Source organism: Urocampus carinirostris, chromosome 14 (genome assembly GCF_059441175.1).
Source record: "Urocampus carinirostris isolate Australia breed hairy pipefish chromosome 14, RoL_Ucar_1.0, whole genome shotgun sequence".
NCBI lineage: Eukaryota > Metazoa > Chordata > Actinopteri > Syngnathiformes > Syngnathidae > Urocampus > Urocampus carinirostris.
This window is the reverse complement of record NC_142362.1, coordinates 3,366,774-3,383,577: the sequence shown is the minus strand read 5'-3', so window position 1 is coordinate 3,383,577 and position 16,804 is coordinate 3,366,774. Positions and strand designations below refer to the sequence as shown.

The following is a 16,804-nucleotide window of genomic DNA, read 5'->3' as shown; positions in this document are numbered from 1 at the left end:
CGCTTTTATGCGTACACAAGCCGCACCTGTATATAAGCCGCATTAACACACACTGCAACATGCAACACAATCGCAAATTTTATCCGAGTCCAATTCTAGGTCCTGCGATTGTGACCAAATATATAGTACACAATCCGAAAACCACAGCTAGCAAAATGAATGGAAAATGATACCGGTACTTAAGATTTGATGCAGACCTGCAGAGTCCGGGTCCCGTTGAAAGAAATCCAAGGAAAAAAATGTATATTTCCAATGATAAGGGTGGGAAAAATATAAATCCACTATTGTCTGCCGCGTCCACAAACACTCACCTATACCGGTCCCCACTTCCCATCAGCCCGTGTTTTTCCGCCCCTTTTTTTGATTCGCCCGTAGAAAGCATATCATAACAAGTCTCTAAAATAAATATATTACAAAAATATACAGTTGCAAATACATATTGTACATGGTTACACATATTTACAAAGAAAGACGGTTCACCGAGGGAGTTTTCAAAGCTTTAATAATAATAATATAACTTTCATCCCAAACCGTGCCTGTGAAAGGTACCAACACGCTACTAGGAACACCCTCGCAACATAACAAACGTGTCTGTTCAGTAAAAACATACCGTAATTGTAAATTTCACGGTAAACAGTCCTTGTCTTCCTCTTTATAATTGACTCCTCTAAAGGCGTCTTCCTTGTTATCGGAAAGGAACTTTGTCATAAAGACAATTTGTGCACAAGCTAAGAAGTAGCAGTCCTCCTCGGCGCATATATTCCACCGGTCTCAATCTTACCTTTTGTACTCGAGCACCGCTGGCGGCCGTTAGAAAAATTACACAAATTGGCCGCATCATTGAATAAGCCGCAGGGCTGAACGTTTAGGGAAAAAGTAGTGGCTTATAGTCCGGAATTTATGGTATATTCAACACCAAAATCTTGTTATCATGAAAGGCAATTAAAAAAAAACAGGCTGAACATGTGTACGGTTTACTAACATTACATGACTGATAAGCCTGGAAATGTCAGTAATGACGGAATTTATCTAGATTTATTATTACGAAACTTTCAGCTTCACTCCAAATAACTCAATCCATTGAAATTTCTATCCTTTGTGTCACTTTTAAACAAGTCCCTAAACTCTGGAGGTAGATGAATCGCCGCTTCCTCTTTCCATCTCGCTTACATCAGACTCATCATCACCTCCGCTTTACGCCAGTCCCTTACAATTTTCTTACAAACTCCAAACTTTCTGCGTATTTGACTATTTACAAGTTGCAATCTGAAAAAGTCAACCAGCTAGTTATTTCGGGAAATAACATGGCGCGCCGTCGTGGTTTTCTTTAATCGTAGAATGAAAGTGGTGAAAGTAAGAAAACTGTTTCAAATACAGTCCAAATGCCAAACCTCCAAAAAGAAAGATATTATTTGAGTGGATCCAATATTTTTTATCTTTTCGCTGCCATTTTTGTTACAGCTCTTCACTGTTGTTTTTATGTCATCAAATTATTAACTCAGGCCTAGAGTGCCCTCTTGCGGTTTAGTGTCAAAATAACATCTGAAAAGATATGCTAATGTTTTAATAAATTCATACATAAGTCACACCGGAGTATAAGTCGCGTTCCCGTCCAAGCTATGAAAAAAAAAGTCCAGAAAATACAATAGCTCTGTCCGCTCTGTATTTTGCAATAGATGTGAGAACCCAAACAACTAATGAGATGCCGATTCAGAAAGAGCAGTGAGGTGTCTCCATTAAAATACCTATTCAGGACATATTTACCATGGAATATCCTAATACTTTTCGCAATTTTTCAAAACGGCCGACTGCATGTTTGCACCATAATGCAACGTTATTGTTGCATTATTCCACAAGCACACCATGAAGACTCTGATTAAAGTCCTTAATCGATAGTTCTGATTCAAGATGCGAAACTAAGCAGTATTTTAATCAGAGTGTCGTCATACATTCTTTATTTGGAAGCATGTAAATGTAGTGTGTGTATGCCGAGGATCCATGTTTTTGTTCCCTCTTTTGAAATGACTTCAAATGTCTTTTTGCGTTCTGTTGTTTTTTTTTTGTGTGTGTTTTTTTTTTTTTTGTATTTTCCTGCCAAATCGCAGATGGCCATGATGACAAGCTGTTTCTTTGCTGGACTTTTAGGCTTGTAAAGGGGAGGGAGCCCAAGGCACAAGCAATCACAGCGACCTACAAGCCAGTCCTGCCAAAAGGAAACGCACTGCCAGCCCAGCTAAAGTAATGCCAAAAGCTGAACATTCAGCCAGCCCACATTGCAGTTTGGGCAAAAATACTAATGTCTTGTTTTTCCCCATTGAATTTATTTGTTGTCTTTTGTTTTGGTCGGGTGCAGAATGTTGCGGCCACATGTGCTAACAGCACCAATCAACAGCCAGTACAAAGCTGGTCCCTTACGCCTCAGAAGCTCCAGGTAGGAAATATCTGTGTAAAATTCTCGTAATATGATATGTGGAGGTCTTCAGTAGCCTCTTTTGGTGAGAAAACTTGTCCTTTAACCTGCACAACCTTCGTAGCATAACTGTAATCTACTCAGGTCTTTAGCTAGATAGATAGATAGATAATAGATATAAATACCGTACATTCCGGACTATAGAGCGCACCTGATAATAAGCCGCACCCACCACATTTTAAGAGGATAAAAGCTTTTGTACTTACACAAGGCGCACCTGTATATAAGCCGCATGCGCCCACATTAAAACATGTAACACTATCACAAATTTAACCCAAACCCGACTTTGAGTCCCGCGATTGTAACTGGATATAAAGTACACAGTCCAAAAACCACAGCCGGCAAAATGAACGGAAAATGATACCGGTACTTAAGGTTTGATGCAGACCTGCAGAGTCCGGGTCCCGTTGAAAATAATCCAAGGGAAAAAAAAGTATATTTCCAAAGGTAAGGGTGGGAAAAATATATATCCACTATTGTCCGCTGCGTCCACAAACACGTCTCACCTTTACTCCACTTCCCGTCAGCCCCTTCTTTTTGATTCACCCGTGGAAAACATTTCAGAATAAGTCTCTAAAATAAATACATTACAAAAATATACAGTTGCAAATACATATTATACATGGTTACACATATTTACAAAGAAAGACGGTACACCGAGAGAGTTTTCAAAGCTTTAATAATAATATTATAACTTTCATCCCAAACCGTGCCTGTGAAGGGTAGCAAAACGCTACTAGCAACACAGTAAACGGCTCTGTTAAAAAAACATACCGTACTTGTAGTAATTACGGTAAACCGTCCTCATCTTCCTCCTTATAACTGACGTCATCAAAGTTGTCTTCCCCAGTATGGGAAAGAGACTATATCACATAGACGTCGTCCCACGCTCCCTTATTTAAAAACACGCTAGCAACACGCTAGCAATTTTTTTGCAATTTGCAATTTGCATGGTGAGGATATTTTTATGCTAATTTATTTTTGTGCACGAGCTAAGAAGTTGCAGTCTTCCTCGGCGCATATATTCCACCGGTCTGAATCTTACCTTTTGTACTCGAGCGCCGCTGGCGGCTGTTAGAAAAATGACATAAATTGGCCGCATCACTGAATAAGCCGCAGGGTTAAAGGCTTATGGTCCTGAATTTACGGTAGATGTATTGATACTTTATTCATCCCCATAGGGAAATTCACTCTTCCAGCAGTATCCTTGTGTTGAAAAATAAAATAATAAAATATAGAGAATACAAAAATACCCTATGTAACGTAAATAGTGCTACGGAAAATACACACTGTAATGAAAATAGGGTAATATGCAAATGTGGGGGTGGGGTTTAATGTGGGCTTTTACTCCACCGGGTGGAGTTAAAGAGCCTCATGGCATGAGGAAGAAATGATCTCGATCTGTCCGTAGAACAAGACTGTGACGGCAGTCTGTCGCTGAAGCTGCTCTTCTGTTTGGAGATGATGCTGTGTAGTGGATGTAATGAATTGACCATGATTGACCGCAGCTTGTTCAGAGCATTCATTTACTCAAAAAATGGAATTCCTCTTTTAGTATACAGAAGGGCAAATAAAGGGAGCACAGGGTTTGTACTGGTACTTAAAACCATTGAGTTTTAATGTTGTGCTTTCACGGATTGACAAGTGCTGTAATTCTAGGTAAAGTGCTTGTAAATGCCTTAATTTTTTGCTACGTTTTTTTAACAAGTCTGCTTAAAAATGACGTTGACTCCCCATTGAATCTGCTCTTAGCGTCAACTCCATTGACAATAATGTAAACACAGTGCTTGAAAATCTATTATTGCTTTTTGTTTGAACATAGCAGTTAAGTTGGAATCCGGGCATGGTTTTTTTTGTTTTGTTTGCCAACTATTTAAAATATACAAGATGATTCGACTACTCTTTTTATGGGGTAAGAAAACGTTTTTAAAGTATTTGTGTCATTGTATTGTGGATAATATATATGGCATGAATATTAAAATGTACGCAAATTATGTTCATTTGTTTTTACGGGTAGATGTTTTTTCTGAACTCACCTCAAATCTGCAGAGACTTCACCCACCATTTGGCAGACAAATGATGCATTTTTCAGAATATTATTCAAGTATTCATTTTAGTTAAATTTCCTTAACGATGTCTTTGTAGAGGCCTCTTTCGGGAAATAAGAATATTGTTTTATTTCTGGAATACAATTTTAAAAACAAATGTCATACATTCTGAGACAGACAGACTGAGGAGATCATTTCTTCCTCATGCCATGAAGCTCTTTAACTCCACCCCGGGGAGTAAAAGCCCACATTAAACCCCACCCCCACATTTGCATATTACCCGATTTTTATGACGATGTATTTTTTCCGTAGCACTATTTAAATACCCTATAGCAAAACGTTATATTGGGTATTTTTGTATTCTATATCTTTGTTTTATTATTTTATTTTTCAACACAAGCATACTGCTGGGAGGGTGAATTTCCCTACGGGGATGAATAAAGTATCTATCTATCCATCTATTATGTATTCGTTATTATCAATTAGCTGAAATATTACAAACCTTTTATTATTTCAATACTTATCAGTTGAATACTATTTTAAGCTAGGATATTTAAGTGTATGCCTTAATCGTCAATATTAAAACAATTAAAGACTTGGAATATTTCACTTGATTGATAATCAATCCAAAATGTATGACATTTAAATATTTTTGCAGCTTCTGGAACACTTGCGAACCAACAAAGCGATCCTCAAGCCCCTCCAGGTGCAGATGCTCGAGCAGCTGGAGAACCAGTTCTCGCTTATGCAGCGGCATCAGCAGCAGGTATACATTCTCACTTTTGTAGTGCTCTAATAATCGAGTGGTTCTCAACTGGTCTGGGCTAAGGACCCACCATGACGAGGTGCGACCCAAATCAAGAAAAAAAATCCACTCCTTTAATTTGTCGAATGAATGGATTGTGCAATTGAAAGTATCTATCTATCTACCTTGGTCATATCCCTCAAGAGGGGTGACCGACAGCAAGACACACACATACAATAACAAAGAAAATAAAAGGGAAATAAATAGCAAAAAAAAAAAAAAAACACACAAAAATTTTTGGACCATGGCCAACCCAATTCCCCAAACAAGTTAGGCACCTCGGCACCCAAGTTGGTCATGCTTTCGTCCCTCCAGATGAAACGGGACACCAGAAAGCGGCCATGTCACTCGGGTCAGGGTGATACAACACACTCTTTTGTTCAACAGCAGGGCCCGACAGCTTTCACTGGTTTACCCCTGCCGCATCATACGGGTGCCCAGCCCATCCTTAAGAACGCGTCCACAATCCCACTATCCTTTCACAACACCTCTCCACTCCTTTCTATCACCAACAAGAGCTCTAGCTTCCGTTATATTTAGACCTCTTTCCTGCAGTGCACTCATAACACCATCCATCCACGTCAATGGCGGCCTTCCTCTTGGTCTCCTTCCATTGACTTCTGCTCTGTAGATCCTCTTCAACATTCGCTCCTCATCCATCCTCTCCATGTGTCCAAACCAACCGAGTACTCTCTTATCAACACGCTTGCTCAGTTCCACGACTACTCCAGTTCTGTCTCTCAAAATTTCATTTGCATTTTTGTCTATCCAATCTTGTCACTCCTAACATAGTCCTCAAACACTTCATCTCAAAAACATTCAATTGAAGGTAGAGATGGTGAAATACATTCACTTTTTTTTTCGAAACCAAAACAACTTTTAGTACTGTACATGCTCTCATATAAGCCTACATTGCTTATAAGCGACCTTCTAAAACTGCTTTGTTCTGCATTTCTATAGCGCTTTTCAAGTCAATGAAGACCGCCCAAAGCGCTTTACAATGTGCTTCACACTTTTCCCTTTTACACACTAACTAACCAATAGCAGCGTCAGCCATGCAAGGCAACTACCTGCTATCGGGGGCATTAGGGATTGTGTAGTTAATGTAAATTTACACACTGGTTAAAAAATCAAAACATAACATTTTTAAACTATTTACTTTACTTTCAAGCAGTGCTTTAACGGCTAACACTATATTTTTGTATTTAGCAATCATTTCCTATTTGACTCGATTATTCTTGTCACTGTTTTTTTTTTTTTCTTTCCCCTCATTACTTACTTTCTTGGGAGCCATTATAATGGGCAGAACCAGGAAATGCAACCAACAAAACCAATTTGTTTTGGTCTTTTTCAACCAGCGGGGATATGAGATCTTGTCAAGTGTGCCGCGAGAAATTGACCAAGTCAGTATCTTTAATTTCTTACAGCTGAGTAACTTTAACCTTCATCCATATTACTCGGTAGCAGCAGATTGCTAGTTTTTTAAATTTGTTTTATATACTAATCATATGCTTCAGTAATATTTAATAACCTGTTTTATTTGAATTAAAATGGCTAAGTTTAAACTTTAGTGGACACTCCTAATAAGGAGAGAAGACATCAATGGATTTAGATTTTGTTTAAATCTAAGCTTAAAACACACCTCTATTCTATAGCATATGAATAACCTATATTTTATGTTGACAATATAAGGGGGGATTGTGTCATAATAGTCTGTAGTTTGCAATAGTTTTTGCTCTGTGCAGCCCTTTGAGACTCTTTGTAATTAAGGGCTCTACAAATAAACATGACTTGACTTGATCGCACTGATTGACTGAACAGGATAAAGAGAGCTAGCCAGGCATTATCTGCATCAACTGTTAGGGAGTGTAAATGACCCTACTTTTCATCTTCTTGTTAGCAAGATTTTGCCAAGGCAAAGGCACGCGATCCACTTCTCAGCCCCGACCCACCCATTGAGAAAAGAATTACAGTAATCCCTCGGTTACCGCGGTTAATGGGAGACCACCCGCGAAAACTGAAAACCACTATGAACCATTCAGTATGATTGTATTAACCGCTCTAAACCACATGCAGCCATCGCAGTTTATTTCGCTTGTTAACACTACCGGTTACATATTGAAAATAAAAACAGTGAAAATGTGATATTTGATGAGTGTTTGTGAAGCGTTTTGGGAAACAACAGTTAAAAAATGGTCTGTGTTCATTTGAATGAAAGTGAAAGAGCTACCTTCTGACAATAACAACATACTTTAGCTAGCGGCATCGAACGGCTTTTACAACAAATACATGAAACCACACACAATTAGCCGTGTTTAGGTCGTACAAACAAATGCTCGCTTTTGGTATAAAAAGTCAAATTTGAGATGAAATGTGACGGAAGAGAATATACTTACGCCGCGTCGCCGAGTTCCTCCTCGATAATTTGAGCGCCACATAAGAAGGGGGTGAGGTGGGAGGAGTTGAAGAAGGGGGGTGAGCGAAGCGGTAACTCACAATGACTAAGCATTGAGTCAGGGCCTCCCCCTCCCCTTCACAATAAGAGTGTCCACACCGTGTCCTCGCAAAAGTGGAACCGCGAACTAGCGAGGTTCCACTGTATACTAAATTCCTCACTTATTCCTCATCAGGTGAGACAACAGGCATCGGTGGGTGCCCAGCTGCAGCCGAGCCTTCCCAACGGTCCTCTGGCCGAGGCCCCCAACTGCCAAGAGGGCCTACCCCGCTCGTCTCCCCTGAATCACGCAGCCATCAGACCGCCATGTGCTGTCCAGCCCACGACCAACGGGTCATGTTTAAGTCCATCATCCGGGCCACTTGACACCAGGTCCCCTGTCGGGGAACACGCCACAGTGTCGGGAGCTGGCAGCACAAGCAACGGAAACGTGCCTTACGCGCAGCAGAACGCTCTACCTCACAACTGCACAGCCGCCAGTCAACCCAGCACCAGCAGCGCCAGTCCCGCTCATCCAGACGAGACACGGAGGAGTCCGCATAGCAACACTTGTACTCAGGTAAATCTGAACGGTCTTAAACATATGAATGGCATCGTGTCCTAAACAGAAACAAACATGAAAAGAAAGAACATGCGAGCATGAAAACAGACGTCGAATTTGGACCTCAAATGGACCTTGTGCGTCCTCTTGCTTGCAGTTTGTGCAGTACCTTATTTTCCGCACTATAAGGCGCACCTAAAAGTCTTAATTTTTTTCAAAAGCTGACCATGCGCCTTATAATACAGTGCGCCTTATATATGGCTCAATATTAAGTCGCAAGGTCTCGCAACTTACGCAGCAGCCGGCGACTCGATTTTCCCCCAAACGTGGAGTAGTCCGCGGTGTATGCTGGGATTTATTTACTGGCGTTTCATTGGCTAACCAATGTGTCAATCATCATTTGAATCGATCGCTATTGGCTGACGTTATTCGGAGCCTCGGATAGGCTAGAGGGCCAAAACAAACCCTGCAATTGGCCGAAAAAGATGTGTCAATAATCAGTTGAATCGATCGCTATTGGCTGAAGTTATTCGGAGCCTCGGATAGGCTAGAGGGCCAAAACAAACCCTGCAATTGGCCGAACAAGAAGACTGTGAATAGCAAGCTTGCTAAAGTACGCCATAAAGAAACATGTTTCATTAGTCTGTATCTGTAAATATTTTACTCTCCTGGATTTACTTTACTCACGGTTGTAAGAAGACCATGGTTGCGTATCATTATTGAACGTGAGAACTTAGGTGAGCTATGCGGCTTTATATTTTCTTGTTTTAGAACGATCTTGATGTTTCTGTGATGAGTTGAGTGAATTCAACTCAATTCCAAGTGTTTATTGTCATATGCACAGTAAAGTTGCGAGCGAAAAAGAAAATAGAAACTAAGGAATGGTTGGCATTTCTTGAATCCCAAGACTTTAACCTTCCGAATGATATTTGAAACGATGCATTTGAGTGACATGGTATGGACACCGCATCCTGGGCACTCAACATGATTTCGTAGGTTTCTCTTTAGTAACTCGGGTGACCAAAATCATGTGCTTGTTAGCAAGCTGCTGGATCTTGGAATCACCTGTATTGGAGCAGAGAAACGTAAAAAAAAAACAGGCAGGACATGCATCCCTCAAAGAACGAGGTGCTCCCGGATTCAGATTCACCCTGGGCAGTTTGATCCTGTCCAAACATATATTCAATAACTCAGAGAAATTGCTTCAATAATTCCATTGATTTATTTATTTTTGCTTTCTCCGTCTAGGGGCTTCACAAAGGTCCAGGTTCTCATTCGGCAGGTCCCAATGGGGAACCTTCTTTTTCTTCCTCTTCTTCCCCTCAAACCTCGTTTTCTTCCTCGGCTATTCTCAATCAAGTGGGACATTCATCTGGGCCCTGCACTGCCTCGTCCTCCGCCTCGTCCTTGTCCCCCACCTCGCCCAGATCCACCCCCAACCACTTGTCCTCGCCTCCCCATTCCATCACTACCTCAGGGCTCCAGACCAAAGACAATACGCCTTCCGGTGGTAACGCAGGATCATCTGCCACTCTGCCATCGGGTCCCAACACTGCCACCGCTCCCGGGATGACCCCAAGTCCCAGCGCCACTCCAACGCATGGATTGCCTAATCATGTCCAGCTCCGGGTGACTGACGGATCTGGCTCTGTATCCCCTGGTACGCCCAGTATAGACAATCCTCCAATCTCAGGCTTGCTGAAGGGAAAGTCCACCACCACTACAAATGAAGATAATAATAACTGTAGTAACCACGGAGGGCCTTTCTCAGAGAAAATCAACAGTGTCCACGTGGGTGCTGCTAATGCTGTCTCCGAGCACTTTCTAGCATCCTTGCCAATGTCCACCACCACGACCAATACTATTGTGCACTCCCCCAAAAGCCTTTCCTGCCTTAACAGTCAAATCGACAGTCAAGGGCCAACATTGAATGGGAAGGAGGACTCTCATAGCCCTCAAAAGTTGGAAACTCCGGAAGGTACGCCGCTCAGTCACTCGGCCCCAGTTGGTCTGTCTCCCTGGTCGTCTGTTTCGATCTACCCCAGCTCCAGCGAGGTGCTCAAGGCGTGCAGGTTTGATGCTCCTTTTATTCTTTTTATACCAATTTGGTTTTAATTTTGTTAAGTCAGTTATTTATGCATTTTTACTAAAAGACAACTGCTAATACAGTAATCCCTCGGTTATCACGGTTAACGGGGACCGAGACCACCCGCGAAAATCTGCGAAGTAGCGGCGCCCCTTCAAAAATGCTTAAAAAACGTATACAGGTATACAGTATACCCCCGCTGTATACAGTACACCAAATACGGGTAGAGAAAGAGAGAGTGAAATTCATGTTATAACAAAAAAAGGAACAAACTGTAAAATATGTTGTATGTACACGGAATAGGACTGCGGCGAAACCACTACGAATCATTCAGTATGATTGTATTAACCGCTTTCAAACACATGCAGCCATCGCAGTTTACATTACGGTTACATATTGAAAATAAAAACAGTGAAAATGTGATATTTGATGAGTGTTTGTGAAGCGTTTTGGGAAACAACAGTTAAAAAATGGTCTGTGTTCATTTGAATGAAAGTGAAAGGGCTACCTTCTGACAATAACAACATACTGTAGCGAGCGGCATCGAACGTCTTTTACAACAAATACACGAAACCACACGCAATTAGCCGCGTTTACTTGCGTCGCCGAGTTCCCACATGATAATCTGAGCGCCACATAAGAAGGGGGTGAGGTGGGAGGAGTTGAAGGAGAGGGGGTTAGCGAAGCGGCAATGACTAAGCATTGTGTCAGGGCCTCCCCCTCCCCTTCACAATAAGAGTGTCCACACCGTGTCCTCAGTTGACATAAGCTCGCGCTCAATGCCGTCAAGTCAATAAATGCTTTTATTGAGAAGGTAAGGCATATTTTTTAGACCCGCGAAGCTCTGAACCCGCAAAAGTGGAACCGCGAACTAGCGAGGTTCCACTGTAGTTGCAATAGTCGTTGCACACAACAAATATATATTATTAGATGTTTATTTAGTTTTAGTAATTATTATTAGCACATTTGTCTTCTATGTTTTAAATGTTTTTGTATTACTATGCGAGTGTTTCTCAACCGGTGGGTCCGGACATGAAAGTGGGTCACGGACCTGTTTTCGGTGGGTCGCTGGCCTTTGCCTTGGCAAAATGACGTTAATAAAAAAAAAGGCAACTGAGGGTTTTTTTAATTCCTAAACAGTAGGTTGTGATACTTCCCCTTAAATGTGAGTCAACACACGCCATTTCACACCACAGAAAAAGATGGAAGTTTGTACACGCATATAGCTAAACTTATTTTGTAAAACAATGTGGATAAATTCTACTATTTTTAGTTTTAGACTGCATTATCTTTTGATTCAATACATTTGAAGAGTGGGAATGTTTTTTGATTTGTGTCGCGGCTTGTAATTATGGTGCGATGGTGGGTCCTTAAGTCAATTTTTTACCCTCAATATGTTAAGGGGGGACTAGTTGCTGGTCCAATACGATTAACCACTTATTGAGTCCTTGTGTTAGTTATTCAGATGTTGGAGGAAAATCCATGTTACCAGCTTAACTGGGTTGTGGATTTAGTGACAGTTGGCACACTGTGCGAAAAGAATGAAGAATAAAGCAATTGCTCCTTACGTATGCCAACATTCTTAAGTCATAAGTCATTTTGCATTTCATATCAAAATCTGAACCCTCATTATCATAGAAAATTATAGTCGCACTCCAGTTGTCAAAATATACAATAGAAAGACTAATAAATAGAAAAATATTAAATATTTACCTCTAACATAAAGTATTCCCCCCTGTTATAAAAACTATACACAATTGGTATACTACACTTATAACCGAGATTTTGCACTTAAAACTGGAACAAAATAAGTCAACATGACAACTAAAATACCTTCCATTGCACATTTTTTTTTGAATGAAGTCAAAGTGTAAATAAAGTACACAATGCAATGTAAAAACATTTAGCATTACGAAAAATAAATTACTTCAACAACTTTTTTAGAAGAAGTCGAGAACATCTCAAATTAAAACTACACAACCTGGATATTGCACTTAAAACCAGTTTTCTGGTTTGCCTGCGTCCTAGACGCATAATTTTTGCTGGGGACGCATAGTCTCAAATCAACGTGCGTCCCCGGGACGCAACTTTTTTGACACAAAATTGTCATTATTACCCGATTACATTTTTTTTAAACAAAGATTTACAGCACTCTAAACTTTTCGTCAGGCAGATCCGGCAGATGTTGTTTTGGTCTCGCGGTTCGAGTTTTCGTCTGCACGCCGATCTCGAGTTGTGTAGTGAAAAGTACGTCTCTTTTTAGAGAGCCGGCTTTTTCGGCTCAACTCGTTCAAGAGAGCCGGCTCTCAAACGGCTCACTTGCTTTAATGCATTATATTACGAATTATTATGTTGCATAAAGAAGTTAAGATAAAAAGGAAGTATAAAAGGAGAAAATGAAAAAAAAGACAGGTTTGTGGTTATCCCTTTAATCGGTATATTACCAACAATAATTTGATGCAAAAATGAATTAATAATTTGATGATTAAAACTGAATGAATATATAGATTTTTATTATATATTTGTCACCGATTTACAATTTCAACCTCGATAACACTAAATTTTGTGGACCCATAGATCTCTGTTCGGACCTATAGATTTTTGAGCATGCGTGTCCCCGGGACTCATACTTTTCAGAGGTAAAATGAACACTGTAAAACCAGGGTATTGCACTTGAAACCGGGACATTTCACTTTAAAACCGTGTTTCCCGATCGTGGTTTAGTGTGTTGATAGCTTTGGGGAAGAAGCTGCCCCTTAGTCTGTCAATACTAGGGCTTTAGGAATTAAATGGTTGAAACATTTAAAGTAGGATTCAGCAAAGAGTCTTACTGTGGTAGCATTTCGGTTCAAAGCTACGGATAGAATTGATGCAGATGTGGAGGCCATATTGTTTGTATTGGTCTAAGAACTGTAAACACCCAAAAATTGTGAGCCAAGCACAGAGTTAATTTGATTGGGTGATTGGTAGGGGTGGCGAGATCTCTGCACACAAAAGCACGCTCCCCTCTCTTTGGCACACGCCCACTGCGCTGATGTTCTTATATAACTGTTAGGCAGACTAGTTTAAAGTGGTATATTTGTTGATCTGGTACACAGGCTTTTGCATTCTTATAATTTCATGAATGTTATAAAATCATTTAATGTCACAGTGAAATAAAATGTGCTGAAAAGTCGGCTTTTGTCTGGAGAGCGAGTTTGGCGTTTATGCTGAATTTTGTTTTTAAATGTAAGGTATAGCGCCTTTTATCGCTCTACGGCAGGGGTGTCAAACTCATTTTAACTCGGGGGCCACACGATAGAACAAACATTCTGTCGGGGGCCGGACTAGTAGATTAAAGAGAAAGAAAAAGAGAGATGAAGAAATGAGAGAAAGAGGGGGGGAAAAGAAGAGAGAGGGCGGGACAAAGAGAGAGAGGGAGAGAGCGTGAGAAACAAAAGAGATAAAAAGAGAAGTCGTGAGAGAGGGGGAAAGAAAGGGAGAGGAAGACAGAAATCCAAAGAGAAATAGAAAGACAGAAGGAGAGAAAAGAGAAAAGGGCGAAGGGTAGGAAGTGAGAAAGAGAAAAAGGAAAAAAATGAAGTTAGAGCAAAAGAAGTTAAAAAGACACAGAGAAAGAGACAAAGAGCAACAAAGTAGGAGAAAAAGAGAGACACAGAGAGTGAAAGAGACAGAGATGGAGAGTGGGAGAAAAGGGGTGGAAAAAAGGGAGAGAGAGAGAGATAAATAAATACAAGTGCAGTGTCTTTGTTCGAGGCACCTGGCTTTGGCAACATCAAGTTGACATATTTCAACCTGCAGCTTGTTTTTCTCTTGTGCTTCTCTGAGTGTTGTCTCGCGGGCCGGATTAAATCCATTAGCGGGCCTGATCTGGCCCGCAGGCCGCCTGTTCGACACCTGTGCTCTACGGGGTGGGAGGCGGAATCTACCGTATTTTCACGACTATAACGTGCATCCCCCAAAAATAGTTGTTTTCCCTGTGTTTTCTATACATAAGGCGCACTGGATTATAAGGCGCTATAGTGGGAACGTCAACAAAACAGTCAGATATTTCAGTCAAACTTATTAACCCCTTAACATTCCGACGGCTCGCAAAGAATCAAATACGTGTCTCAGACACATACGGACACGGTGTCTCTATGTTGTCACCAATGACTGAAATGCATTATTCCACATAACATTAGGAAGGTTAAACTCTTGGGATTCCAACCATTTCTTAGTTTCTATTTTCTTTTTCGCTGGCAACTGTGTAAACAGCAAAGTAAGAATTTCCTTGTGCAGGGAAACGTGGTTCTTTACTCCTGTTTATATGACAATAAACACTTTGAATTGAATTTGAAAATAGACTCGTCACAGAAACATCAAGATCAGTCTGAAACAAGATACTGGGAAAATATAAAGCCGGGGTAGCTCCCCAAAGTCGTCTTGCAGCCATCACGTTCAATAATAATACGCAACCATGGTCCTCTTTACATCCCTGAATATAATAAATCCAACCGTGTAAAATATTGACACTCTCCAAAACAATAATGCCGACAAATAAATGAAAAAATCCGCCAAGAAGCATCTGCATCAATAGACGTTGCTTGTTACTAGCTGTCTGTTTAGCCCCATAATTCCTGTTTACAAATACAGACTAGTAAATAGTGTTTTCTCCATGCCATAAAGCAACCTAATGTGTGTTTCACATTCATCTTTTTCGGCCAATTGCAGGCTTTGTTTAGCCCCGCTTTAGCCTATGCGAGCCTGTAAATGCTAAAAAGGACCTGCCTCCTTTACCTCAGAATAAATTTAGCCAATTGTGATTGATTCAAATGCTGATTGACACATGGGTAGGAAATGAAACGCCGGTATGTATATCGCAGCATACAGCGTGGACTACTTCGCCTACTGGGGAAAATCTGCTGCTTGAGACATTGCGACTCAATATTGAGCCATATATAAGGCGCACTGTATTATAAGGCGCATTGTCAGCTATTGAAAAAAATGAAGGCTTTTAGGTGCGCCTTATAGTCGTTAAAATGCGGTAATTATTTTTGCTTTTATTCAGATGCAGATATACTTTATTGTCATTCTTGTACACGTGTATCCAGAACGAAATGTCGATACATCTGACCCGCACAGTTTCCTTGAATGTACAGATATAGATAAAATGTATTGAGTTGGAGTATTGAAGTACTATATAATCTCATCTCATCTCATCAGCCGTACCGCTTATCCTCAGTAGGGTCGCGGGGGTGCTGGAGCCCATCCCAGCAATCATTGGGCAGTGGGCAGGGGACACCCTGAACTGGTTGCCGGCCAATCGCAGGGCACACGGGGACAGACAATTCATTCGCTCATTCACACCTAGGGACAATTTGGACCGGCCAATTCACCTGAAATGCATGTTTTTGGAATGTGGGAGGAAACCGGAGTGCCCGGAGGAAAAATATACTAAATAATTATAGCTATGGTATAGTATTTTACAGTAGTGCAAAGAGTGCAAGAGGAGCAGCTAACCAGATGTGCAAAATGGGCAGTCAGGTAAACAAGTCACTATGCAATAACAATAACACTGGAGTACGATAGTGCAGAGGAGAACAGGTGTGCAAAGGAGTGGCTAAGTATAATATGGCTCTCTGGGGTCTCTGGGCTAGACTTTCCACCCAACCGCATCTCAAAAAATTCAATGGGAAACACTGTGTATAACTAGGATCATTTGTTGATGGTAATCAGGTCATATCGTCTCCATTGACTTCTTATTTCACATTTGAGCTCATTTTCTTAATTGCCACGTTTCAGAAACCTGGGTAAGAACGGTCTATCCACAAGCAGCGTCATCTTGGACAAGTGCCCTCCGCCAAGACCCCCGAGCACGCCTTCCCCTCCACTGCCAAAGGACAAGCTCAACCCGCCAACGCCTAGTATTTATGTGAGTCCAGGCTCCAGCTTTGTTGGGCTGTGATGTGTCTGATTTGTCTCCCTGGAAGAGGGATTTGAGGAGTGATAAATGTCTTTCCTTCCGGGTGCAGTTGGAAAACAAGAGAGATGCTTTTTACCCTCCTCTCCATCAGTTCTGCACCAACCCTGCCAACCCTGTGACAGTCATCAGGGGCTTGGCAGGAGCCCTCAAGCTGGGTAAGAGACCACATCATTAATGTCCAAATTTTTGTATAACTAGGTTTTCCTCCTGAGCAGTTAGAGCTGCAGCAAGCCTCTAAGCATTTCGTCATAAATGGCTGTGTGATTTTGACATCACTAACAGTGCCACCTGCTGGCAATCAATGCGACTGCACATACAGTAGAGCCTTGATGTATATTTGATCAGTATCGTTTTTTACTAACAATTTTAAATCAAAACCATATCGTACTTTGCTCTTCTAAAGCAGTGGCTCTCCGTGTACCCTTGGGGGTATT

General features: G+C 41.1%; 1 protein-coding gene across 3 annotated transcripts in view; it reads left to right on the top strand.

Annotated features, from left to right (window-relative positions):
* Positions 1–16,804, top strand: part of kdm6a (lysine (K)-specific demethylase 6A) — an 81,828-nt gene that overhangs the window by 45,828 nt on the left and 19,196 nt on the right. For all 3 annotated transcript variants that reach the window (XM_088352502.1, XM_088352503.1, XM_088352504.1), the window contains 7 exons: positions 2,146–2,238; positions 2,354–2,431; positions 5,177–5,284; positions 7,954–8,337; positions 9,568–10,391; positions 16,190–16,319; positions 16,420–16,525. In XM_088352502.1, the coding sequence (XP_088208628.1) occupies positions 2,146–2,238; positions 2,354–2,431; positions 5,177–5,284; positions 7,954–8,337; positions 9,568–10,391; positions 16,190–16,319; positions 16,420–16,525 (1,723 nt within the window). The remainder of the gene's footprint in view (positions 1–2,145; positions 2,239–2,353; positions 2,432–5,176; positions 5,285–7,953; positions 8,338–9,567; positions 10,392–16,189; positions 16,320–16,419; positions 16,526–16,804) is intronic.